Raw genomic sequence first — 27,852 nt, 5'->3', positions numbered from 1 at the left:
GCCCTGCCAGGACTCACACTTAAGCCAGCCATGTCCTAACCATACTTTGATACAGCTACTGAGGCCCAATACACATCCATCATCAGCTCAGTCACCACCATCTGTCCCTGAAGAAAATTATGGAACAACTCTTGCTTGCTTATTCTGGGGTATATTTGGGGATTCAACAATTATACATGAAAAATCAGGCTGAGTGGCATGGTCACCAATAAAAAACAAATAGGGAAAGGCACGCAAACAGGATCTAATGGATTCTAAAAGAAGAGGAATGGGACTATACCCATCCCATCACTACTACAAACACAAAGAACAGATAAAATGTAAAAAGATATTTAAAAGGTATGCTCTAAAGCAAGCTAATGATCTCTTTGGACCCAACTGATTTCAGCTCTTCAGGATTCATGGGAATTCCACACATGGTATGTACCCTGAGCCAAGCTCACTATGAGAAATCAGGACTAGACCAGTGTCTCCCATCCATCCCACCAGTGACATAAGAGCTACTACAGCTGCTGCCTGATGTTAAGCCTCCTGTGAAGCTGCAAACAAAGGGAGACAGAAGGAAACTGTCACAGTCCTGAAATTAAATTAACTTGTCCTGAGCAAGCTGCCACAAATGCAGGGACTGGACTTGTGACCTATTCAGTCCCCACTACCCATAAAATACCTGGTTCTGAGCTGACATTCCAAGGGGACTAAGGGAGAGACAACCATTCAGGAAGGAATGAGGGAGGAAAGAGGGAAAGAGGGACACTCTCTGAATGAAGACAACCAATAAATGTCAACCAACACAGCAAATGCAATGGAAATAATAATCTAAAAAGGGTATATATATATTTTCAGGATCTTCACAGAGATAGTGGAAGGAATAACATTCATTTAAAAGATGAAATGAAAACATGCACAAATGAAATTAGAAAAAGTAAACAAAAAATATGATAAATGAAAAATACAGAAACTGAAAAGCTTAATGAATGAGATCACCTCTAGTCTGTACACTCTCAAAAAAAGATTAGGAAATTGAAAAACTATGCTGAGAGTACACTACTGAGAAGCAGAAAAAATTATGAATGGGCAGTTAAGAGACATGGAGAATATACAAATACACTTCAAAATATAATCAACTGCAGAAAAACAGAGTTGGAATTGGAAGAGCGGCAGTATTCAAAGGATTCGTGGCTAATAATTTGCAAGAACTGAAAATACACAAGAAACCACATTTCGAAATGCATTCTATAAAGGAAGGTGAATCAATAAAAATAAATCCACAACCATAGTGTGTTGTCAAACTACAAAACCTTGTAAAAACTACTAGAGAAAAGACAAATTCCTATGAAGGAGTGACAATTAGACTGACAACGGATTTTTCATCAGTTGCAATCAATGCCAAAAGAAAATGGAGTATAGCTCCCACATACTGAGAGAAAATAATTATCTACCTTGAATTCTATATGTAGCTATTTAGTCATAATAGACAAAGAGAGTTTACCACTCACAGACTCTCACTGAAAAAAAAAAAAAAAAAACATTTAAAAACTGAAGAATGCACTTCAGGAAGAAATAATCCAGAGGACAATGAGCAGAGAAACTGACAAAAATATAATAGTGGTATATTTAATTCTTAACCATAAAAATAACTATTTTGTGGGGTTTTGGTGGGTTTTATTTAAAGGTAAAATAAAACCCTAGACAACAAGAAGAAGAAAGATATGTGGAGTATCTGTGCAGGGGGAGGGGAGGAATCAATAGATTATTTTCTTATCTATAGGAGAAGAGATGTACTGAATAAATACAGGCCTTATAGACATTTCAAAAATGAAGTGTGTGTTAAAACTGTAAGGACAACTACTAAAACAAGAAAAATACATCATATATATTCCAAGGCAACAAAGGGAATAAGAGGAATAGAAAACAAAGGGGAATAGAGAAACAAAGGGAAATAGAGAACAAAAAATCCCACAGAAGGGAGAAAAGAAAAAAGGCAGCAAGGAAAAAGGGTGATTGTGGCAGAAGTGCCCAGATGTCTGCCAAAGGTATGTGTTCCTCTACCACCTGAGGGAGTGTCGCTGAGAAGTGGCTACCACAGAAACTTTATTTCCTAGGTCCCTCTTGCATCTAGGTGGGACCAGGTGACTAGCTCTCATCTATGAAATGTGAAAGATGACATAAATGACTTCCAAGCTAATGTGGTTAAAGAAGCAGGTGTGTCTACTCCACTGCCTCTTTCCCTTTCTATGGTGATTATGCAACCTACACATTGGGAGTGACAGAGCCACTAGATGGAAGGAAGGAGCCTGGGTTCCTGAATGACTACAAGGGGCAGACCATCCATCCTATTTGTGCCACTGATTGGATTTCACGTTATAAAACATAACTGTTATATATTTTATAGAAAACATAACTTTTATATGAAATATAACTGTTTTTATATAAAATTCTATATAAAATATAACTGTTTTGTATTTTATATAAAATATAACTGTTTTGCATTTTATAATATATAAAGTATAATTATTTATAAACTATAAAATATATATATATTTTATATGTATAAACATATATAAACATTATAATATATATAAACATTAAATATAATTATTTTATCATGTAAAATCTAATCTTCAATGTGCTGAGCCACTGAGGTCTCCAGATTAATCTGTAACCTCAGCCAACACTGCCTTAAGTAATATAAATGGTAAACAGAAAACACAAAATAAGCCAAATATATCAACAATCACAAAAATGTAAATAGATTAAGGCAGGGGTTGGCAAACAATAGCTGGCAGAACAAATCTAGCCATGCCTATTTATTCATGTGGCCTGAGGCTGCTTTTGAGTAGCTGTAACAGATACTATATGACCTGCAGAACCTAAAATATTTACAGCTGACAGAAAAAAGTTGCCAACCCCCAGATTAAATCTACATATTTTTAAATGGAATGAAATTGGTTTAATTTTTAAGATCCGAATAATGCTATTTATGACAAACATAATTTTGAAAATCACACCAAAGACTGGAAAATAAACAGAAGGATAAAGATATTCCAAGCAAATATTAACCAAAAGGAAACATACTTAGCAATATTAATACAATATAAAAGTTAACCACCACAACTGCATTAATATGGATAAATAAGTAAACTACATAAAAATAAAAACATATACCCACAAAATATAACAAACTTTTAAGTGCCTCATTACATAAAGCAAAAATAAGAGTTACAATGAAAATTTTTTCTGAACTATAAATAAAGAGGCAAATTTTACCACAAATCTTTCAGAAACTGATAAACCAATAAATGTTGGTTAAAGAAGCAGCAGTTAAAAGATTTGAAAGCTGTGAGAAAACAGGTGAGGGTTTCAGAACCACCTGAGGGACTTACTCAAATAACACATACCCTGCCACCTTACCCAGAGAGAAGAAAAGGGGGAGATCCTTTGAGAACAACTGATTCAGTATATCTCTTTGATTGTGGAAGAGGGGTATACCTTAGGGGATGCTATTGTCTTAGTATGATTTGTGCTACTATAAGAAAATACCTAAGACTGAGTAATCTATAAAGAAGAGAAATTTATTCTGTCACCGTTCTGGAGGCTGGAAAGTCTAAGATCAAGGCATCAGCAGGTTCAGTTGTCTGGTACGGTCTTGTCTCTGCTTCCAAGATGGCACCTTGAGTGTTGTGTCCTCACATGGCACAACATTAAGCCCTCCTTGTAGCCTTTTTATAAAGGCACTAATCCCATTCGCAAGGGATGGAGTCCTCATGACCTAATCACCTCTTAAAGGTCTCACCTCTTAACAGCATCACATTAGCCATTAAGTTTCAACATTTGAATTTAGAAGGGACACATTCAAACCATAGCAGCTACTACTGAAAAACTAAAAAAAAAGGTTAGGAACTGTCTTTCTCCAGGTGGGAAACAGCAGACAATCTCTTTACCAAGTATTTAAATCGTTTCCAACACGAGCTTCTCCATGGCTACCGGGGATATAAAAGGACTGGAATAAGAAGAACAAAACATCTGTTATAACAGTGATCAGGTATCTCTCCTGAATTTCTGGATAATTGTTCCTAAAATTCAAAATGGGTCAAAGCTTTGTCTTACTATTATAGATTCAGTTTAACTAACAATGGCTCAGAACAGGAAATTTTTTTAAGTTGTTCAAGACAATCTATATATTGACTTAAAATGTCGGCCATCCAGCTTTAGAGAAATTTTGTCAATAGACAATATATTAAAAGGTACTCCATTCCCTTTAAAAGTTCAAGGTGTGGCCAGGCGCAGTGGCTCACGCCTGTAATCCCAACACTTTGGGAGGCCGAGGCAGGCAGATCACGAGGTCAGAAGATCGAGACCATCCTGGCTAACATGGTGAAACCCTGTCTCTACTAAAAATACAAAAACTTAGCGGGGCGTGGTGGCGGGTACCTATAGTCCCAGCTACTCAGGAGGCTGAGGCAGGAGAATGGTGTGAACCCGGGAGGCAGAGCTTGCAGCGAACCAAGATGGTGCCACTGCACTCCAGCCCAGGCGACAGAACGAGGAAAAAAAAATTCAAGGTCTGTCTGGCCAACATGGTGAAACCCTGTCTCTACTAAAAATACAAAAATTAGCTGAGTGTGGTGGCAGCTGCAGGAAGCTGAAGCAGAAGAATCGCTTGAACCCGGGAGGTGAAGGTTGCAGTGAACCAAGATCGCGCCACTGCACTCCCGCCTGGGCAACAAGAGTGAGACTCTGTCTCAAAAAAAAAAAAAGTTCAAGGTCAAAGTTCATTGAGCAAAAGAAATCTAATGTAGTCTAAGGAAACCCCCAAAGTGCAGTTTAACTCTGTGACAAAATAGAAGAATGTAAGGTCCTCCTCTAATCACCATCAGTCCATTTGGTTTCCCTTCCCATAAGCAACTCTAGCCGTTGCTTATGGGAAAGGATTTACAATAATGCAGTCAATGTAGCAAAATCTCCTTTACCAAAGTAAGTTCTATGACCACTGAAATTTCTAATGAATATATTTTGAGAATATATCATCAAAAGCAAGAGTAAAGAAATTGTGTGTAAATAATGGACGGTAGGCAATATTTTGGAGTAATGAGGAGTGCAGTTGATAGAAAACAAAATTATAATGTGGAAGGCAGAGAATCACTACTGTTTCTTAAATAGATGAGTGACATGGTGAAATGGTGTTTGTACAAACGACAGACAATTATGCACAAAAGGGATTACAGGAAGAGGAGAGAAGCTAGAAGACTTCTGTTTCGGTGGTTTTTTTGGGTTTTTATTTATTTATTTATTTATTTTTTTTTTTTTTTGAGACACAGTCTCACTCTGTCACCTAGGCTGGAGTGCAGTGGCACGTTCTCAACTCACTGCAACCCCTGCCTCCCAGGTTCAAGCAATTCTTATGCCTCAGCCTCTTGAGTAGGTGAGATTATACAAGTGTGCGTCATCAAGCCTGACTAATTTTTTGTATTTTAGTAGAGATGGGATTTCACCATGCTGCCCAGGCTAGTCTCCAACTCCTGAGCTCAGGCAATCTGCCCACCTCCGCCTCCCAAAGTGCTAGAATCCACAGGCATGAGCCACCGTGCCCAGCCTTAAAGCTAGAAGACTTTTGGATAGTTCAGGTATTAGGCAGTGTGGGTGGGGGTTTAGAGCTCCAAGAGAATGAGATGTAATGTAAATGAAGCCTGGAGAGGAGGAACCAAGTAGACTTTGTGAATAACTGGATGAGAGAGGAGGAAGAGGCAGGAGAAGAAAGGAGGAAGGCAGAATGGAGGAGGAAGAAGATGACTAAATTTTCAAAACTTTGTCCGGGCAAGGTGACAGGGAAAAGAAACCTGTATTGACTTGTGGAAGGTTAATTAGTTTTAGGTTCCTCGAATGTAAGATAAAAGGAAAAAAAAAAAAAAGCAAATATTAAAAACTGGGCCAGCAATTGGAGAACACAGTGATTTACAAAGGGTAGCTAGCCCACAGAGCCCTGCATCAGAATCCCCTGGGTTCCTGTTCAAATACAGATTCCAGGGCTCCTCTCCAGACCTACTAAATCACAGTTCCCAGTGTTGGGACCCAGGAATCTGGATCGTATGAGTTCACAGAAGGGATATACTGAGCACACTGGAGTGTATCCCCTATTGAACCAGAGATGCACATATGCACACTCTGTATACCAAATCCCAAGTGGCTAAGCTTACCCAAGATTATTGAAGTGGAAGCAGGATCCAAGCACTAAGGCTGGGGGTCTCAGTGGTTATGGGTTATGGATAGAGTAGCCAATGAAGGATACAGAAAACAAGAAGTTTATAAACTTAGCATGAACCAGTATTACACATTATCACAAGAATGAGGACATTTCTAGTGGAAGCATTATTGGATAGTTGAATGTTGGTTATTCCCCCTGCCCCCGAAGTACTAGGTGATTATACTGGAACCTTAACAGCTGCCTAAGAACACAGTTTGAGCTTGCTGATACTCACCCTAGACAATAACAAAGATCAATTAGCTAATAGTAGGTACAAGTAGTAAAACATTTAAGTCTTAATTTCCTCAAAGAGATAGTAGATCTTACCTCTCTCATTTTCATCATGTATTTAACAAACAAGACCCAAATGTACAAAATTTTTGTGTTAAAAAAATTAAGAAACATGTGAAACAGATAATACCTAATATTCTAAGCTTTGGTGGGGTGGGGAGTGGGGAGTGGGGGGTGGGGGGAGAAGGTGACTGGCCCTAAGTTTGCTTTTCCTTAAAGTTACACCATTTCCTTTCCATGGTTGTTGTTTTTAACTGGTCATAATTTACAAGATAACAGCTGACTACTGGGTTGTATTCCTCAGCTTAAGAATTGTAGGCAAGTGCTCTTCAGGATATAGTGAAGGTCTCTGATGCAAATGCCCAAATGTTCTTGAATTAATGAATTATAAAAACCTGGCCGGGCATGGTGGCTCACACCTGTCATACCAGCACTTTGGGAGGCCAAGGTGGGCAGATCATGAGGTCAAGAGATTAAGACCATCCTGGCCAGCACAGTGAAACCCCGTCTCTACTAAAAATACAAAAATTAGCTGGGCATGGTGGCGTGTGCCTGTAATCCCAGCTACTTGGAAGGCTGAGGCAGAAGAATCGCTTGAACCTGGGAGGCAGAGGTTGCAGTGAGCCGAGATAGTGCCACTGTACTCCAACCTAGCGACAGAGCAACACTCCATCTCAAAAAAAAAAAAAAATTTTTAAATTAAAAAAAAGATAAATTTTTAAAAATCCAATCACCGCAAACCTTAAAATTGAAAAGATTCTCACCGCAACAACAGCAATTTACACACCTGCCATGCTTTGCAATGTACAAGGCACTTTCCCAAGCATTTCTCACAGATCTTTCTGTCAACCCTAAAAGGCAAGCAGGGTAGTTATTATCCCCGTTTCACAAGAGAATGTGGGTTGTCCAAGGGCTGGGACTGGGGTTGGAACTCTGACCATCAGACCAAAATATCAGTTCCATGACACCCAAAACACACAATAAATTAAAAAGAGATTTTTTTTCACTCTTTAAAAATAATCAGACAGGAAGATTTAATTAATAAATGTTTTACTTGCAGTTTACTGCTTGCACTGCAGACAACAGGGCAGCCTCAGTTTTTTTGGTAGATTGAAACTTAGACTTCCTGGGAAACAAAAACCTTCATGAGCTGTGTGAATGAACAGAGTTGATGGGGGAAGTGAAATCACAGCATCAATAAAGAGATGTGAAATATAAAGGCTTTAAGCACCTTGGGTCCTAGCATGAGAAATTAACTCCTACCCACCTTTACAACCCAGGAATATACAGAGCCATTCCTAGAAGCAGTGAGGCTGGCCCATAGAGGTGATCGTATATGAGGGCCTGAACAGCCTCCAGCGGAGGAAGTGAGTAGAGGCTCATAATAGGAGTCCAAGGGTGTCTGTCACTCAGACCCACTGTTCTAGAATGATTCAGGTTAAACCTAGCTAGAGTAGAAGTGGCTAAGATTAAAAAGTTAATTACAGGCTGGGTGTGGTGGCTCACACCTGTAATCCCAGCACTTTGGGAGGCTGAGGCAGGTGGATCACGAGGTCAGGAGATGGAGACCATCCTGGCTAACATGGTGAAACCCCGTCTCTACTAAAAATTTAAAAAAAAAATTAGCCGGGCGTGGTGGCAGGCGCCTGTAGTCCCAGTTACTCAGGAGGCTGAGGCAGGAGAATGGCGTGAACCCAGGAGGCAGAGCTTGCAGTGAGTCAAGATCACACCACTGCACTCCAGCCTGGGCGACAGAGCAAGACTCTGTCTCAAAAAAAAAAAAAAAAAAGTTAATGACAAAGAATTATCTCATTAATAGCTTCCTAAAGAGCAGCATGAGAAGACACCACAGTGTAGAAGTTATTTCTGAAATTGCCCCCATGTGAGAAGAACCTGTCTTACCATGAAGTAAGTGAGGTAGAGTCATGGAAAGATATTGTTACCGTTGTGTGACTTTATTATACATTAATTCATTCAGAAAGTACTGAAGTCAGACTTTGTGGCAGGCATTGTTGTGGACAGTTGGAATACAGCAATAAACAGAACAGATGAAGTCTTGCTCTTTGGAAATTATTCTAGCTGGGGAAGACAGAAAGCAAGCAAATAAATAAGTATGTGATGGAAAGAGCTGCCACGAAAAAAGTAGAGCAGGATAAAGGGAATGTGATCTGGCAAAATATAAGTTGTGTTTCTGCTTTAAATCTACTTTTATAAATCATTGAAAATACATTTGAATAATCTTAGTAGTTGTGAATGTTGAGGATCATTTCATAATGATAACAGAATCAATTCATCAAGAAGACACAGCAATCTTAAATATGTATGTAACAGGAAAACTTCAAAATACATGAAGAAAAAAATGTCAGAACTGAAAGGTCAGATTGAGAACTCTGCAATTACAGCTAGAAATTTAAACAGTCCTCTCTGAATAACTGATGAAAGATATACAGAAAATTGGTAAGGATATGCATGATTTGAACATTATCAACTAAGTTGGCTAAATAACCCATGTGACAAAGAAAAATTTTTAAAACTACAAACACAGTACAATAAAATTTGTATGATTCAGCTAAAGTAGTGCCTAGAAAGAAATGTGTGGCTTTAAATGTTTATATTAGGAAAGAAAAAAGGTCTAAAATTAAATCTAAACTTCTACCATAAGAAACTGGGGAAAGAAGAGGTAATTAAACCAAGAGTAAACAAAAGGGAGGAAATAATAAAGAGTAGAAATCAACAGAAAATGTACAATTCTATTTTAGGTTTCCAAAAAACCCAAAAACTGGTTTTTCAAAAAATGTCATAAAACTGAAAAATTTCTAGCCAGATGGATCAACAAAATAAGAGAGAAATTGCAAAGTACCAACATCAGCAATGAAAGAGACCACACTACAAATACTACAAAGATTAAAAGAAAATAAGGTAATATGAAAAATTTCATGCTGCCACTTTAGGACAAAACTACTGTTTTCCTTGAAAAAAACAGAAGCACATACAGAGTTATATGTCTTTGAAATAGCAGTTTCTAAGTGTAGTCAATCATATAACTATCACTTTTAACCAAAGTAACTTCTATTTTGCAGAGAAAAGTTGGGGGCTGGATAATTGTGAACTGTCACAACCCAGCATTTTATCAGATTAGCAGAGCTCGTCAATATGCATAACACAATTTTCTACAGTGGCTAACATCGCAAATACAACTCCTTAAAGTGGCAAACATAAACACATTACTTAATATGACCCAAAGAGATAGCCTGTCTATAGCATATAATCATAAAAAGCAGAAGCTATAATTATGCTTAATAACTAATATTTTAGTTGTTACTTAGAAATTATCTAGTTATGCACTGATTTTTCCATTAATTAGCCCAATTTAAAACTGATCCAAGACTTTAATTTACCTAGATCTTGGAAACTTATCTTCCATCTGACATGCTACAGACCAATGACTAACAAAAAGAAGTTCACAAAAACAAGTATGCAACTTGGTCAAACACAAATTTACACTTTTCCTAAGCAAGCATTAAGCAGAAGTAATGTAAGCTTATTTGATCAGTAAACCTGCATACACTTAGAAAAACATACCCAGGCACAATAAAAATGTACACTTGTATTATATACAACACTGATAAATCAAAGAAGACACAGCTATTTTTACTAAACCAAATTAATACAACAGTCTAGTTTACCAGAGATGTGCCTAAATTATGTGAATTTGAATTCTTAAAATGTTCCTAAGCTGGTTGCTTTTGGAATACTTTTTAAATGTAGCACATTGAAATTTTTAGAAATTCCATTTATTATTTTCTGGGAGTTATTGGCATACTATGCTTATGTAAGCATTTATTCATCTTTTCAACCAGCAGTCTCCAACCTTTTTGGCACCAGGGACTGGTTTCCTGGAAGACAAATTTTCCCTGGGGTTGGTGGGGTAGATGGTTTGGGGATGAAACTGTTCCACCTCAGATCATCAGGCATTAGATTCCCATAAGGAGGGTGCAACCTAGATCCCTCACAAGCACAGTTCACAATAGGGTTTGTACGCCTATGAGAATCTAATGCAGCTGCCAATCTGCCAGGAGGCAGAGCTCAGGTTACAATGCTCACCTGCCCTCTGCTCACTTCCTGCTGTGTGTCCAGGTTCCAAACAGGTCACAGATGGGTACCAGTCCATTGCCTGGGGGTTGGGGACCTTTGTCTTAAATCAATCAGAACCGAACTCCTTTAATGCAGGAGATTTCATAATCTAAGTTGTTAACACCCTCTAGATTTAGGAAAGCATTACACATTCATACAATGACAGGGAAAGACTTTTCTGAATTACAAACATGCAGACATAGAGTTTATAGCTTTAATTCTAAAATTTCACTCATGGATCAAGAATAAACACAGAAGCACAAAAAAAAAAAATTACCAATTCAGATATCAAAGAGCTGTTCCTCTTCCTGGTGGGCATAATATTCTTAATTGATTTAAGCCCAAAATGGACAAAAGGCATATAAACAAGACTAATAAACTAGTTTCTCTATAGTCTCTCACCCAACAGAGACTAGATCTCTATAAATATTAATCCATTCACAGAGCTTACTAAATGATTAGACCATGACCCAAAATTCCCAATTATTGTTTCCACCCAGTACAGCAGATGCACTGGCTGGAAGCAAAACAAAGACAAACCACAAACTTTATTAATAGAAAAAAAATATTAAAATTAGAAAAACGGAGTCACCAAAGTTCCATTGTGATTTGGCAGCCAAGAAAAAAATGTATTTGGGCTTTAAGCAGCCCACAGGCTAGCCTGGTAAAACGTATATCTGGTTTTGTTAGATGAATCCAGTAGACAGCTCATTGGAAGATCTCTAACTTTTAAAAACACAATTTTTTTAAAAAGTGGATAAAATCATGCCTCTCACACAGATAAAAAAATGAACACATGTTAAAGATTTTATTTATCATGAATCAATGCAGAAACATAGCAGATGTCACAACTAGTTCAAAAGAGAAATTTAAAAATTACGTGTAATAAAGGAAGGTTGAATGTGCAAATGGAAGCAAAACTGGGTTCCTCCACAGTGGTGAAGAGAAGTCAATTGAACTTCCAGTCAGGAGAGAATTTGCACAGCTATAAACAGAAAGTATTAACTGCCATGAGTTATCTACAATCTACAGAGTTGTAAAATAGCTTCCATAGAATGGGAATCAGATTTTGTTTTTTCCAAACAATTCAGTTTTCTACCTGGGCACTAGTTTTTTTCCATACAAATAACATCTATTTGTAAATAACATTTTTCCGAAATGTTATTTCAGAAAAGAGGATGAGTGTATATAGAGTTAAATTTATAGTAATTACAATAAATTAAGAAGTTCCTCTCTGACATGGTTTTTTCCCTACCAAAAAAACAGAACATGAGGTTTATCTTCTACACATTAGGGAACTGGTTGCCGTGAAAGGGCTCCAAGCACCAAAATATCTCACATCAGCTTCACCAGAGTGACTTTCTCATTTCATTAAAAGTAGCCATTACAATACAGATAGGTCGTATGGGTGATATGCCAGATGGTCCTCTGAATACATTGGCATAGGTCAATCCTCTGGAAACTGTAAGAAGTTGGGTCTGGGAATCTATCACTAAGAAAGCTTGAGAAATACTATTCTAGTATACTTTAGTTTGTGGAGTTAGTTAGCAGAGCCCTGAAGAAATAAAGCCCAGACTGGTGTGTCTTTAAATATCCTTGCCATTGTAAGTGGGACATTTAGGAGGAGTCTTGGGGAGCCAGTGGGTGCATTATGAGGGAAGGAAGTGTGGCCATAAAAGGAAGCCAATAGCAAAGAAAGCGGCCTGGTGGTGAACTTGAAACAAGCTTCACCTGATGTAGTGTGTCTCATGGAAAACAAAGAAGACAGAAAAGAAAGAAGGGTGCTGACAAGCCCAAAGAAGATCTTACAAAGGCTGAGAGCTCACAGGAGGCATGGAGAGAAACAGAGAAGCAGAGAGAGAATGCAAAAAGATATCTCACAGACACTCTGGCAATTAAATCAGAATCTCTTGCCAGGCACAGTGGTGTGCACCTGAAAGCCCAGCTACTTGAGAGGCTGAGGCAGGAGGATCACTTGAACCCAGGAGTTCCAGAGCAGCCTAAGCAACATAGTGAAGACCCTGTCTAAAAACAACAAAGCCAGAATCTCCAGGGGAGGACTCAGTCACTTGTATTTTTAAAAGCTCTTGTGATTGCAACCTGCCGACCAGGTTGAACCTTTGTTCCCCACCTGGAGTTCACCAATTTCACACCAGGTGACGCTGGTCATTGATGCTGTGGTTCTAAATGACTCATCTGTTCCTTGCTAAAGAGGATGTGAGGATTTAGGATGAGTTTCTTCTTCTTTTTAATTAGAGCAAAATTCCTGAAGAGGAAATGACCTGTGGTTTTTTACTTTCAATTGTGTCACATCACTGAATGTGCCCTTTCTGTGAGTAAAAAGAAAAAGAACAAGGTCAGCTTTCTATATAGTGTGTGCTGTTTTGTTGCAGTCAAATGAGCAGAACTCAGAAACATAATTGTAAAATGGCAGGCTTTATCTTTTTCTTTGTAGTTTACTGCAAATAGTATGACCTCGTAATACTACAAGTGGTGCAGTAAAAAGAGCAATGAATTTGGCATAAGAAGATGGTAGGACCAGTGGCCAATCTTGCCCAAGGAGGTCACTACACTTATATCAGCCTCAGTTTCCTCTTCCAAAAAATAAGATACATCTCTTTGGATCTAAAATGTCATTGATTGCGAAATGCACCATAGTTTTACATGTCACAAAGAAAAGGTAGTTGTTTTATTTCAGTTAATGTAAATAATGAAAATTATGTTTATTGATGAGTTCAAATGTTCCAGAATATAAAAATAAAACATTTGTCTCATTGAAAAAATCCTTTAATTTCTTAAAGCCAATTTGTTAATAATGCCTATTAAGCAAGGCTCATGGTGAGGGTGGGGGGCCAGAGCGCGGTGACTCACGCCTGTAATCCCAGCACCTTGGGAAGCCGAGACGGATGAATCACCTGAGGTCAGGAGTTCGAGACCAGCCTGGCCAACATGGTGAAACCCCGTCTCTGCTAAAAATACATAGACGGGGTATGGTGGCACAGGCCTGTAGTCCCAGCTACTTGGGAAGGTGAGGCACGAGAATCACTTGAACCTGGGAGGCGGAGGTTGAAGTGAGCCGAGATCACACCACTGCACTCCTGCCTGGTTGACAGAGTGAGGCTCCCGTCTCAAAAAAAAACTCATCCTTCTCAAATGAGTCAAATCATACAAAATATTATTTACTTAAATAGCCACCTACCTCATAAATTTCCTATAAAGATTTGATAAAGAACACTATTTCCTCCTAAAAAAAAAGTGATTGGAAATTCATACATACTTAACCGCGGGTACTAATACCAGAGTTGTTTTTCTCAAAATGCAAATACGGGATCTTAAATAGTTTTGAGTTTAGCAGAAGCCAATAGGGTTTTAATGTTGCAAGTGTGCAGTGTGAAGACATGCTGAACTCAAAAATGTTTAAGATCTCCTATTTGCATTTGGCAAAAACAACTTTAATCTAGCCTAAGAAAAGTAATTTCCTAGAACAAGTAACCCAACAACTATGGAAAGCACCTGGTCATAGGATCAAATGATCCAGAGACTCAAGTGGTATCAACACTCTTTCCTAATTTATTTCCCTGATCTTATTATTCTCTCAATCTCTCCCAGGGGATACAGAACTTAGCCACCATAGGCCATGGGGTTACATCCTTATAACTCACAAACTCACAATGTTTGTTTATAAACATTGGTTAATGGGTACAAAGCTACAATTAAAGAAGAGGGAAAAAATTCTGATATTCTATTGCACAGTAGGGTGAAGACGGTTAACAGTAAAATTTTGTATACCACAAAATAACTAGAAGAGAGGCTACTGAATGTTCTCACCACAGAGAAAGGATAAATGCATGAGATGGTGGATACATTACCCTGGTTGGATCGTTATACAACATAGATATGTATCGAAACATCAAATTGCACCCCGTAAATATGTACAATTACAATGTGTCCTCAAAACAAAACAAAAAGCAAGCAAACCACCAGACCAGACCTTCTACTTGGATATTGTTCATGGGTGTATCCTAAAACCATTAAAGGAAAGATTTCTGGGAAACTTTATAGTGTGAGGGGTCAGACGGCTGACCACCTGCACCCACAGGTTAGGGGTAGGCATCACTCACACCGGGACAGCCAGCAGATACACGACTCTCGCTGAGGTGCAGTAAGCACACACCCTACCACTGTTTGAAGCCGTGCGGGCTTCAAAACAAAACACAACACAACTGAACCAGAATCGAATGAGTCCATCACCCCTAACTATAAATTTTCAAGAAACATGGAGGCTAGAGAAACAAGTTAAACGACACTATCCGTAAGTAATGGGCCAAATCCCAAGATCTGTGACATTCCACAGGGCAAATATCCCTCAGTATATGAATGACATGAAGAAAAACGAGGCGAGGGCAATTAGAGGACAACAGAGACCCAGGGTGGTAGCAACCAAATACAACGTGGGACCTTGTTTGAATCTTTGTGACAATTCGACTGTAATAAGGAATTTCTGAAATAAGGAAATTTGAAAGTAGACTGAATATTAGGTGCCATTAAGGAATTAACTTTTCTAGGTGTGATAATGGTAGGTTAATTACTTTTTTAAAAAGAATTACTCGTCAGAGGAAGTTTATGGTGAAACGACCTGTTCTAAAGGTGTCGCGCCGACCCCGGGCCGGCCCTCCCGGTGCCGCAGGAGCCTCGTTATCACGGTGTCTCCAGCTCGCCTGGGCGCTGGACCCCGCCGCGCGGTCCGAGGCGGCCGCAGCGTTGGTAGCTCCCGGCATGCTCCGCGGGCTGAGCTCCACGGCAAGAGAATTCAAAGCCCCGGGCCTGGGTTCCACGCGGGGCCCCTTACCCAAGGTGCCCCGGGCGCTCATTTGCATGTCCCACCCAACAGGTAAACCTGACAGGTCAGTCGCGGCCGGGTACGGCCTGGCGGTCAGAGCACCAAACGTACGAGCCTTGTGATGCGGTTCCATTGCATGAAATTCTCCTAAAGGCCCCAAGATGAACGGGAAAGCGCGCGGTTCGCTCACCGTAACTAAAACAGGTGAGAGACTCCCGTGCCTTATAAGGCCTGTGGACGGAGACAATTGCGTGCTCGCTTCGGCAGCACATATACTAAAATTGGAACGATACAGAGAAGATTAGCATGGCCCCTGCGCAAGGATGACACGCAAATTCGTGAAGCGTTCCATATTTTCGCGGTTCACGAAGGTTGCTGGACAAGACACGGTGGTGTTTGTGGAGGCTGTTCAAGATTTCTCTGGACCTGCATTTTCCTGCTCGCGGACTTAGCCTAGTGGACATCTACGACGCTGTCTGGGCCTCCCACCGGTTCTGTCTCCCGGTGGGCTCCCTTCCTCCACAGCCTCCATCTTCAAGGCGCCCAGTCACGTTACTATTAAGTTACCCAGGTGATCCTCCTATCTGCATCCAAATACTTGTTTTCATTGAGTAAAATATGCTTTCAGGCTGGGCAATGAACATTCCTCCTAATCGAATTTCCCATCACAGAATCTGTCCGATTTATGTAAACCGGCCTTTCTAAGTACTTCTTAGAGGATACATGAAAACAGAAGACTCGTGAAAACAGATCCAGAATGGCCTTGCTACTTGTGGCCAGTATTCAAATGGGTCCTGGAGCTCTTAAATCTATAGGCAAAGGCCAACATTGACCTCCAATAATACCAGTCCTTAGTAGCATTCCTTTCCTTTGTGCAGCTCGCAGTCTAAGAGAAAAAGGATGTAAGCACTCAGGTCTAAAATGATGGAGAATGGCACAAAGTAGGCGCCAGAAATGAGCGCTAACGTTTCCTTCCTTTAGTAGAGATTTATTAGTTTAGGAAAGATTTAGTAAGGAGTCATTGAACAATTCATATGCCAGGTGGTCTTCTATTGAACAAAAGCCAAACAAGCTGGGGCTCTGGAGTTTGTGTTGTTTGGGGAGACAAGACCGTAAGTCTATTTCAGAATGAAAAGTTCAATGAAGAAGGCACAAGGTGACCTTTCTCCATTTCCAAAATGCGCATTAACGATATATTCGCACACGACATTCCACGGGTGACTCTGCTCCCTTCCCACTTCATAGATCTCCTTACACAAGTTTTTTGTAATGAAAACCACAATTTCGTCATTGGGTGCCACCCATTTTTGCTTAGATTCACACTATTTCCTTAGTGCTAGTTAGCAGATATTGAAATGATTATCGAAGACTACGCAAAAATATGGAACGCTTCACAGCGTTCCATATTTGCGTGTCATCCTTGCGCAGGGGCCATGCTAATCTTCTCTGTATCGTTCCAATTTTAGTATATGTGCTGCCGAAGCGAGCACGCAATTGTCTCCGTCCACAGGCCTTATAAGGCACGGGAGTCTCTCACCTGTTTTAGTTACGGTGAGCGAACCGCGCGCTTTCCCGTTCATCTTGGGGCCTTTAGGAGAATTTCATGCAATAGAACCGCATCACAAGGCTCGTAAGTTTGGTGCTCTGACCGCCAGGCCGTACTCGGCCGCGACTGACCTGTAGGTTTGCCTGTTGGGTGGGACATGCAAATGAGCGCCCGGGGCACCTTGGGTAAGGGGCCCCGCGTGGGACCCAGGCCCGGGGCTTTGAGTTCTCTTGCTGCGGAGCTCAGCCTGCGGAGCATGCTGGGAGCCTGGCAGTCCGTGCGGCAGCAGTGGAGCGCGGAGGACCGCGCCGGTCTGGAGCGCTTGGCGTCTCTCCGAAGCCTCTCTGGGAGCTAGGGAGGCGGCTGGCCCGCTAGGTCACTAGGTCCAGCAGGGGTCCTCCCCAAAACATGGAAATTTTCACCGATATTTCGCCAGTGACACTGGGGCCTTGTGCCAACAGACTTTGCCGAAGTGAGCCCAGAGTTCAACTCTCTGGGAGAGTCCTTACAACGACTCGACCACTCAGTTCTGGAGCGGTCGGCACCACGTTCTAAGCTGCCGTGGACTACACTGGCATCTGCGTGACTGTCTCCTGCCGGTGTGCACAGGCGCCCGTCGGGTCGGGAGCTGAGGACTTGGACAGGGCGGCCACACCGCTCTAGTACAGCAACTCCTCCGTCCATTCTGCGCAGGGGCCTCTGGGGTCAGGGGACGGAGGAGCCCGGGCGAGTAGCCACGCCCCTTCACAGGTGTCTTCCCTCGACCGCTACTTTCGCCCCTGGCAGCCAAACACAGGAACGCTGAAAAACAGGCTGAGAGGTGAATTTGAGGAATTACATCGTTCCCTTAGAGTTGAACTGGAGAAGCATTCTTGTACGTCCTTATACCTCCCGGCACTCTAATCCTAACCCTGTTAGAATACAAACGTACAGGACAGACCTACTGTCAAGAAATACTCTGTTAGTGTTAAATATTCTCATTTTTAACTACAGCAAAAATCATACTGTTCAAGTCATATCCCTGAGCGTTGTGAGATGAGGGCCAAAGATCAAAGCCTCTGGTATTTATTTGGTTACAGTATTTCATATATTGAAGTAAGTGAAGGGCAAATGTTTGCCTGTGTTGCGTTAAAACGGCACCTTGAATGAGGACTATGGCACATTTACCAATAACTGGAGTTTTGCTGCTTTTTCTCCTTCCTCTGGTCGTTTTACCCCTTCCTGAAAACAATATTTTGAAGTAGAAACCTACTAAAAATCAGTAATTGAGAAAAATTTTAATTGGTATCCAATTTTCTGATGTATCAAAAGAAAATAGTGTGAAATCATACGAGTTTCTGGTATTGCTGAGCCAAAAACAGAAAAAGGAACAGAAAGGTAAGCCCACAGGAATTATTGCTAAGCCTATCTTTTTCCGTGTTTGTGGTTGTAATTCTTTTCTTTCACAGCTTTTGAAAAGTAATAAAAACACTATTTGAGGTATCCCTCAAAAAAATTAGGCAAAAACGACATTCCTGTTGAGTTAAATTGCCCAATTACAAATCAAATGTGGTTTGATATATTTCTCATAATGCTGTCTTTCCAATAAGCTGTTTCTGCTTTGTGACTTCAAAGCTAGGAAGCAGTAAATCGATGTTCAATTTTATGATTTGAAGAAGAATATAAAAATTCTTTCATGTTCTCTCTTTAAAACCTTACAACTAATCAGCTTATTAAAGGATACATGGTCAGAAGAATCTATAGTTAGAAGGACGATCAGAGTTACAGGGTCATGAACTTGATGTCCCTACAAGCTATATGGGCCTTCAGAGTTAAGCTGCATTCCCGGATGACTACTTATAAACTCTTTCCATTCTGAAAAGAGGGAAAAGACTTAGCACATACAAGAAAAAGAAATGTTTGAAGGTTGGCAGGAGATAAATCCATTGGGGAAAAAAAATCTTTACAAATGGTTGTAGGCCTGGTGAAGTCCCAGAGTTTTGTGAGGCCAAGGTGGGAGGACCCCTTGAGACCAAGTGTTCAAGACCACATGGGCAACTTAGTGAGACCCCAGCCTCCCTATCTCTCTCTATATATAGAGAGATATCTCTATATATAGATATATAGAGATAAATATAAATATATATTATATATGTTTATATAGATATGTTTATGTATTATATTTCTATATATAGATCTATATTTATAATCTTCAGGTATATACACCCAATATATACCTCTCTATATCTATAATTATACACCCAGTATATCTATATATAAATGTATAGATACTTACAGCGATGTAAGTAATTGGGCATACATATATCGACATTTGTGTGTAATTAGGCAATTTAACTCAACGGGAATGTCATTTTTGCCTAATTTTTTTGAGGGGGAAAGAACATATTGTTTTTATTACTTTTCAAAAGCTGTGAAAGAAAAGAATTATAACCACAAACACAGAAAAAGACAGATATATCGATATATCTATATATCTGTACGTATATCTACATATATATAGATATACTGGGTGTATATTTATATATATAGAGAGAGAGGTATATACTGGGTGTATATACCTGAAGATTACCTGAAGTTAGTTTAATTATTAAGACAATTCTTAAGCTATTTTTAAAGTTTCAGTCTTGAATTTATAGTTAGACCATTGGAGATAAAGAAGAAACAAGGCTTCTCATTGTGTTTTATTTATATCTGTGTGGGACTCTGTATACTGGAGATATATATATATCATGCCCAGTGGCATGCTCCTGTAGTCCTAGCTATTTGTGAGACTGAAGATAGCTTTAGCCCAGGAGTTCAACGCTGCAGTAAAGTATGATCAAACTGCTACACTGCAGCCTGGGTGACAGAGTGAGAACACTGTCAGTAAAAAAATAATAATAATAATAAAGTAAGTTGTTTTAAATGCTCAGATGTGTACAGAAATAATACGAAAACTTAATTTTAGAGTTATGGCATTACTGAACAATGTAATGTTAAAAGAGCTAAAACAATTTCTCACAGGTGACTTATATATGTCCTCTTTTAAAACACAAAATTCTCCCAAGATCTCCATTGTTACTTAAATTCCTTCTATTGTTCTTTAAATAAATATAAACACAAAACGGCATAAACTCATTTCTCTTATAGCTGTTACACAGCTCTAAAACAAAAGCAGATTTACAAATTTGACATGAAAGTACAAATCAATAAAATTCAAATTAACAGCATTAATTTATTAATGTACTGCAGTAGATAATGCAGTTGGCTGAAACTAAATCACCACTTTGAGTTTGCAAAAATATTAGCCATACTTTTTTTTTTTTTTTTTTTGGAGACAGAGTCTTGCTGTGTCGCCCAGGCTCGTCGCAACCTCCACCTCCCAGCCTCCAGCAATTCTTATGCCTCAGCCTCCCGGGGAGCCAGGATTACAGGCATGCACCGCCACACCCGCCTGATTTTTGTATTTTTAGTAGAGAGGGGGTTTCACCATGTTGGCCACGCTGGTCTCAAACCCCTGGCCTCAAGTGATCTGCCCGCCTTGGCCTCCCAAAGTACTGGGATTACAGGTGTGAGCCACCACGCCCGGCCTAAAGCTGTATCATTTAATGCAGCATGGAGTTAGTATAATAGTATAATTTAAATCACCACTAAATATATATCCAATTAGATTTTGCTGAAATTTGGAATAAGAAAGATTACCTGCAGTTAGTTTTAATTATTAAGACTATTTTAACGCTTTTTTTTTTTTTTTTTTTTTTTTTTTTGAGACGGAGTCTTGCTCTGTCACCCAGGCTGGAGTGCAGTGGTGCCATCTGGGCTCACTGCAAGCTCCACCTCCCGGGTTCATGCCATTCTCCTGCCTCAGCCTCCCGAGTGGCTGAGACTACAGGCACCCGCCACCACGCCCGGCTAATTTTTTTGTATTTTTAGTAGAGACGGGGTTTCACCATGGTAGCCAGGATGGTCTCTATTTCCTGACCTCGTGATCCGCCCGCCTCGGCCTCCCAAAGTGTAAAGCTATTTTTAAAGTTTCGGTCTTGAATTTATAGTTAGCTCATTGAAGATAAAGAAGAAAGAAGACTTCTCACTGTGTTTTATTTATATCTGCATGGGACTCTATTTGGCTAATATTGCAACAATTGTTGGCAAAAGAGAAAAAGATTAATGGAGATAGTCTGTGTCCTCAAAAATTCCCTCTCACTCTCAAAACAGGGCAGACAGGTTTCTGTAGTGAAACAATTCTGACACAGGCATCACACAGTTTGTGGTTTTTCAAACAGGCTCAGCACCACGTCTGCCTTTGAATGAGGCTTGAGAGGGCAAAATTTCACAAGGTGATTGGTAGATACCAAAAGTTACTCATTTACACCATTTCAAAATTAATCATAAATTGAATTTTATTATTATTTCCATCCTGTTTTCATTTTAGAATATTCAAATTACTGTTACACTTTTATTGGTACAACGTGTCTGAAAGCATTTGGCTTTTGCCTGGTACAAATATATCACTTACATTATTCAATCTGTCCCTGTTCATTTCTTACTAGCCCCTACAAAGTAGTACATTAGTCAATCGTGTTATTTTCATTGTGTGAAATCAAAATATTGATTTATTGAAACCATAAGAAACTAAAGTCTTGGTAACTGAAAATATTATTCATGTATGTATTATCACTGAGAAAAAGAAATTTTGACTTCATTTACAAGTAATTCAACATAAGCATAGTGGCAGACACTAGCCATTGCTATCATTTAGGTAGCAGGACATGCCCACCTAATAGCAGCCAGTAACAAACACTGTCACACTGACAATCCGTTAGCTAAGTAAGATGGCATGGCAAACCATGCAGATTCATATTGAAATCTCATGACAATATTTAGTTATAAGGTGAATATTCAGATGTTTTAGACCCTGCCTATTTTAATATTTTAAGATGATCATCCCAATAAAAACTATTTATTTCTAAAAATCCTCTAGAGAATCCTCTAACCCTTAAGAATCTGTCTGAAGATTTCAAGAGGTTCTAGATCCTAGTCTGAGGAACACTGTATAGGCTGATACAGAAAATTTCAATTCCTGGAATTTGTGTATCATTATATTTATTCTTTCCTGGAGGTAATAACTCAAGAGTTAGAAAATGTGGTGGAAGGGTGTAATATTTATTAAACAACAAATACTTGACAGATATTTTACATATAAGATTGCATTTAGTATTTGCAATAATTCCAACCTAGCTATTACCCATTCTACAGCTGAAGAAACTGATGCTCAAAAGAATTATGTACCTTGCGGCTGGGCACGGTGACTCATGCCTGTAATCCCAGCACTTTGGGAAGACGAGGCTGGTAGATCACGAGGTCAGGAGATGGAGGCCATCCTGGCTAACACGATGAAACCCTGTCTCTACTAAAAATACAAAAAATTAGCTGGACGTGGTGGCGGGCACCTGTAGTCCCAGTTACTCGGGAGGCTGAGGCAGGAGAATGGCAAGAACCCGGGAGGCAGAACTTGCAGTGAGCCAAGATTGCGCCACTGCGCTCCAGCCTGGGCGACTGGGCGAGACTCCGTGTCAAAAAAAAAAAAAAAGAATTATGTACCTTGCTTAAATTCATACTGGTAATAAAAGCAGGTTACGGGAAAGACAACGTCCAAACTAAGGATCCTCAGAATCCTAATCTCAACCTTTTTCTATTATTCTGTGATTTAATTTAACATTAAAGATAACCAAATACTGTATAGCTTTAACAAGGAAAATTTTTATGAACTGATTTGAAATTCAGTCAATACATAGAACATAATAAAAAGGAAAATCTTCAGTCAAGTCTATGTGTTCTAGGTTATGAAGGAAAAAAATTCAATATCAGACCACCTTCCAAAATGTTTCTGGGCTACCTTCTTTAAATTACTGATGCTTACACATGAAATGAAAGGCAATATAATTGTCAAAAAATAAAAACAAAGGAAAAACCCTGCAACTATAAACAACAGTAATGAAATTATCCAAGACACATCATCTGTGCCCATGTTAGTCTCCATTAATAGAAATCACTCAGAATTGTCTTAGTGTTCAGTTTTTGAATAAAGTGACTAAATAATAATTTAATTATTTAAATGCATGTGTCATCAATCAAAATCACCTTTACTTTAGGCAATAAACTTTTGTTTTAATAAAATAGTTTTCATTTCAGGATCCCAGGAGACTTACATAGAGTCCCAGCATTTCTGAGAGCTTCTACAAAGGTAGATAAAACTGTTATATTTTTTTGTAAGTGCACAAAAATTAATTTGGAATGGAAATTTTAAAAGAAAACATAGGAAAATAATTTTACAACATTGGCCTTAGCAAAGATTTCTAAGACACAGAAAGCAGAAACCATTAAAAACTTAACAAATTGGACTTCACCAAAATTTCAAACTCTGCTCATTAAAAGATACCACCAAAAAAAAAAAAAAAAAAAAAAAAAAAAAGGCAAGCCAGAGACTTGGAGACAACAATCATAATCAAATATCAGAAAAAGGAACTGTATCAAGAATAAATCAGGAACTCTCATAACTCAACAATAAAAAGAAGAAGAACCCGAAGAAAATATGGGCAAAAGTCTTAAACAGACACTTCATCAAAAAATATACAAATGGTTAGTAACAAAATGAAAAGATAACATCATTAATCATCAGGAAACTGCTAGTTAGTGCAATGAATACAACACCTCCTAGAATGGCTAAAATGTAAAAGACTGATAATACCAAATATTGGCAAATATATGGAATAACTAGAACTCTCATACATTGTTAGTTGGAGTGTAAAATAGTACTTCTTTTGAAGAACTATTTGGCACGGTTCTATAAAAATAAACATACACGACCGGGTGTGGTGGCTCACGCCTGTAATCCCAACACTTTGGGAGGACGAGGCAGGCGGATCACGAGGTCAGGAGCTCGAGACCATCCTGGCTAACACGGTGAAACCCTGTTTCTACTAAAAATACAAAAAAAGTAGCCGGGCGTGGTGGTGGGTGCCTGTAGTCCCAGCTACTCGGAGACTGAGGCAGGAGAATGGCGTGAACCCGGGAGGCGGAGCTTGCAATGAGCCGAGATCGCGCCACTGCACTCCAGCCTGGGCGACAGAGCGAGACTCCGTCTCAAAAATAAAAATAAAAAATAAAATTAAAAAGATAAGCATACCCTTACTTACATTGTGACCCAGCAATCCTACCTTTACATATTTGTCCAGGATAAATTAAGACATATGTCCACAAAGATCCATAGATGAACATTTACACTTGCTTTATTTGTAACAGTCCCAATCTGGAAACAATCCAAATGTCCATCAACAGGAGAATGAATAAATTATGATATATTGATAGAAGGGAATATTACTCAGCAGTAAGAAGAAACACATTAGTGGTATGCACAACATGGATGAATTTCACAGAAATATTTCACAAAAGAAGCCAAAAATGAAAGAGTATATATTGTGTGCTTCTATTAATATAAAGTTTAAGAACAAGCAAAGCTACTCTAGTAATGATAGAAAACAGAACAGCAATCGCTTAAAGGGGAGGGGGAAAGTGAACTGACTAGAAAATGGTACAGAGGAACTTTCTGAAGTGATTTAAAGCTCTATATCTTGATCAGAATGTAGGTTACATGTGGGTGATGGTATATTCATTTGTCAAAACACATCAACTGTATACTTGAGATCTGTGCTTCTCACCATTATGAACTATATCACAATAAAAAAAGCATGCTTAAATAAAAAGAAGAGAGCATCAAAAACAAAAAACAAGTCTGTTGCTGAAGTTTAATGCCAAAGGATTTACTGTTTCTAACCAGTGTACTGTGGTTTTTGGAACTTTTTACTCTACCTGTACCCCTTCACTAAACATGTATTGATCCCATCATTACAAGGCATTAAGCTAAGCTGGTAGACATTGTGTCTGTGGAGGCATCAGTCAAGTTGACTCAAGGAACATATAAATATAATTCTAAAGTAGTTCACTGAATGCTTTTAGTTTATATTAATTCCTTTATTTAATAAGCATTTACTGAGCCCTTATTTATATGCCAGGCAATGTTCTAGGCACCAGAGGTTCAGCAGTGACCAAGACACCGCACCCCTTGCCTGATGGAGTTTCATTTGACTTTGGAAGAGACAGATAATTTAAAAGTATACAAATAGGCCCAGTGCGGTGGCTCATGCCTGTAATCCCAACACTTTGGGAGGCTGAGGAGGGTGGATTACCTGAGGTCAGGAGTTCGAGACTAGCCTGGCCAACATGGTGAAACCCCATCTCTACTAAAAATACAAAAATTAGGTGGGCATGGTGGCACGTACCTGTAATCCCAGCTACTCAGGAGGCTGAGGCACAAGAATAGCTTGAACCCGGGAGGCAGAGGCTACAGTGAGCCAAGATCACACCACTGCACTCCAGCCTGGGCAATAGAGTCAGACTCCATCTCAAAAGAAAAAAAAAGGATACAAATAAATAAATGAGGTAATTTCAGATGGTGAAAAATATATTGAAGAAAATGAAATATTTAGAAGATGAAACATTTGATCACATTTTACTCATTTCTGAGGAAGGGTGTGTGAATCACATATTTGCTTGTCATGTTATACTTAGCACCATTGACATCAAAGATCAACTCTCACATACTTTTATTCTCACTGTGCAATGAAAATAGTTTCAAAATGAGAACGAGGCCATATTTTACCAGTGCACATTTATGTACATCTTATTTTCTTACACACTCCTTTAAAAAGGACAGATTGACAATTCACCAGATCATTACACACAAATTAAGAGCATATGGACTGTGTGTTTAACCAAAGCACACCACACTGTTAAGAACCATTATGGTCCCTCAATTTCACTGGGAACTCTCACTTTTCCTCAGGACTCAAGACTAGAGATTTTTAAAACCTACTGACTTGAGATAACTCGTGAAAATCAGACTACATACCAACCCCTCATTCATGATATCATGCATAGTATAGAGAGTAAAGGTTTCAGACTGTAGAAGTATTATTAGCACCTAGTACATTAGAATTGTTTGAGAGACATACAGCTGTCCCACACTATTTCACCAGCCTATGCATCTGTTACCATTCAACAGTATTGTTGCTTTTTATCTTTTAATGTTTATATTGGTTCTCATCAAAGTAGAAACAGAGATACCAGACATTAGAATTTTAGCTATGTTTAACATCATTGAAAAGCTAAAATTGTAGTAATCTGGACTAACATCTCAAATCTTGTCATGAAGCCAGCTTTCTCAAAGCCAAGCAAATCTGTGCCAGGCAAAACATGGGTAAGATTATTTCCTATTATTTTAATTTCTACTATGGTTTATACCATTTTGAGAAATGCTGTTATCTTTCATTAGTTAAACTCTATTAGCCCTTCATGGAAGACAACCGGTGACAAGCGTCATTAGTCATTGCCTGCTTGGAAACAGAGATGCTGCCAGGAGGCAACACAGTCAGCCTAGTGGCTTACTGGCAGAACTGAAGTTCAACCAGAGTGCTGAGTTGTCCTTTCTGGGCTAATCTTCTAGCATCCCTTCTATGCCACACAACTCATATGGAAGAACTTTTGCTGATTGTTAGTTGATTCTATACATGATGAAAATCTACATTTATGTTCATTTGCCTTGCCAAATAATTATGACAGTGTTGCTAGCTCTCGAGAAACCATAGAACAGGTTTTCAAGTGAAGGCAAGCAACTGAACAGAGGACACTCAGGCCGCACAACTGCCTGAACAAAAAGAAAATTAAGAATCAAAATGACCGCTTCTATAAGAATGAAAATAAAAATGGACCCCTACAATTTATACAGGAAGGCTGAGTTCGGTTTTCCCCCTCTATTTTATGAAAACATATCCAGCGTGTTAGTAATCACATGAAAAACAATCACTTGTGTCTTTTTAAAAGCAGAGTTTGAAGCTGATGGCAGTGCAGGAAAATGCCTGTTGATCAGATCTTGCTTCATGTTTTCCAGCCGAAATGTGTCATACTCTAGACTGAGAAAATACCTCCAGGTCGCCCTCCTTGGATGGCACACATGATGATGTCTGAAGTCATCATAGAATGTTTTATCCTCCTTGGTCATTCTTCATCATTCTGAGATCCATGGTTAGTAAAGGACCCCCTTTTGGTAGATCATATGGCCCTTAAACGTTTGGAGTTGTTAGAAACAATGCCTTTGGGCAGGACATATCTGGATTTGAATTTCAGTGTGCCATTTACTAGTGTGATCCTCAGTAAGTTCTTGGTGCTTCCCTAGTTCCTTGAATTGGACATAAGACCTACCTTCTCACATTATTGTAAGATTGAAATAAGATGACATTTGAAACATACCTGGCTCATAAAAAGTACTCAAATAACTATTGGCTCGTTTCCCCTTTGCTTCTTTCTCATAATTCTTATCACACATTGCCTCATATAAGTAGTTATCTGTGTTACGTCTTATCTTTCCCCTCACTAGACTATAACCTCCTTAATGGTTGGGATGATGGCTCACTCATTTTTGTGTCCCTGGACCTCCCCCACATAGTGCCTTAGACAGAGCAGGCACTTGGAAACTATATATTGAATGTTATTTTTTCTAACTCAGCATATACTCAGCAATTTAGTGAAATAAAACCATAGTCAGAATGTCCAGTGATTTCTCTTTTCTCCATTAGGTCGGCTGCTTTTATTTTTAGAAGCGTCTTTCTGAGCATTCACATAGACTGATGGCCATTTACTGCAGGCAAGCAATCTTCCCAGGTTAGATTGCACTATCTATTTTCACAATTCAGATGAGGCTTTGCT

The 27,852-nt window shown here is 39.2% G+C and overlaps 1 protein-coding gene, 1 non-coding gene and 1 pseudogene across 2 annotated transcripts in view; 1 reads left to right on the top strand and 2 right to left on the bottom strand.

Moving 5' to 3' along the window:
- The window catches only part of LOC144330202 (uncharacterized), a 125,159-nt gene extending 109,482 nt beyond the window's left edge, over positions 1-15,677 (bottom strand). Inside the window, exon 1 of the mRNA XM_077940884.1 lies at positions 15,303-15,677. Within this exon, the coding sequence (XP_077797010.1) occupies positions 15,303-15,639 (337 nt within the window). The 5' untranslated portion in view covers positions 15,640-15,677. The remainder of the gene's footprint in view (positions 1-15,302) is intronic.
- An 80-nt stretch (positions 15,678-15,757) lies between these two features.
- On the top strand, positions 15,758-15,864 carry LOC114679738 (U6 spliceosomal RNA). Its single transcript, XR_003731851.2, has one exon. It is a non-coding gene; the product is annotated as a U6 spliceosomal RNA (small nuclear RNA).
- Positions 15,865-16,881: 1,017 nt separating this feature from the next.
- LOC114680083 (U6 spliceosomal RNA) lies at positions 16,882-16,996 on the bottom strand (annotated as a pseudogene).
- Positions 16,997-27,852: the final 10,856 nt, after the last annotated feature.

Source organism: Macaca mulatta, chromosome 7 (genome assembly GCF_049350105.2).
Source record: "Macaca mulatta isolate MMU2019108-1 chromosome 7, T2T-MMU8v2.0, whole genome shotgun sequence".
NCBI lineage: Eukaryota > Metazoa > Chordata > Mammalia > Primates > Cercopithecidae > Macaca > Macaca mulatta.
The sequence above is the reverse complement of the archived record's forward strand: the minus strand, read 5'-3'. Positions and strand labels throughout refer to the sequence as shown.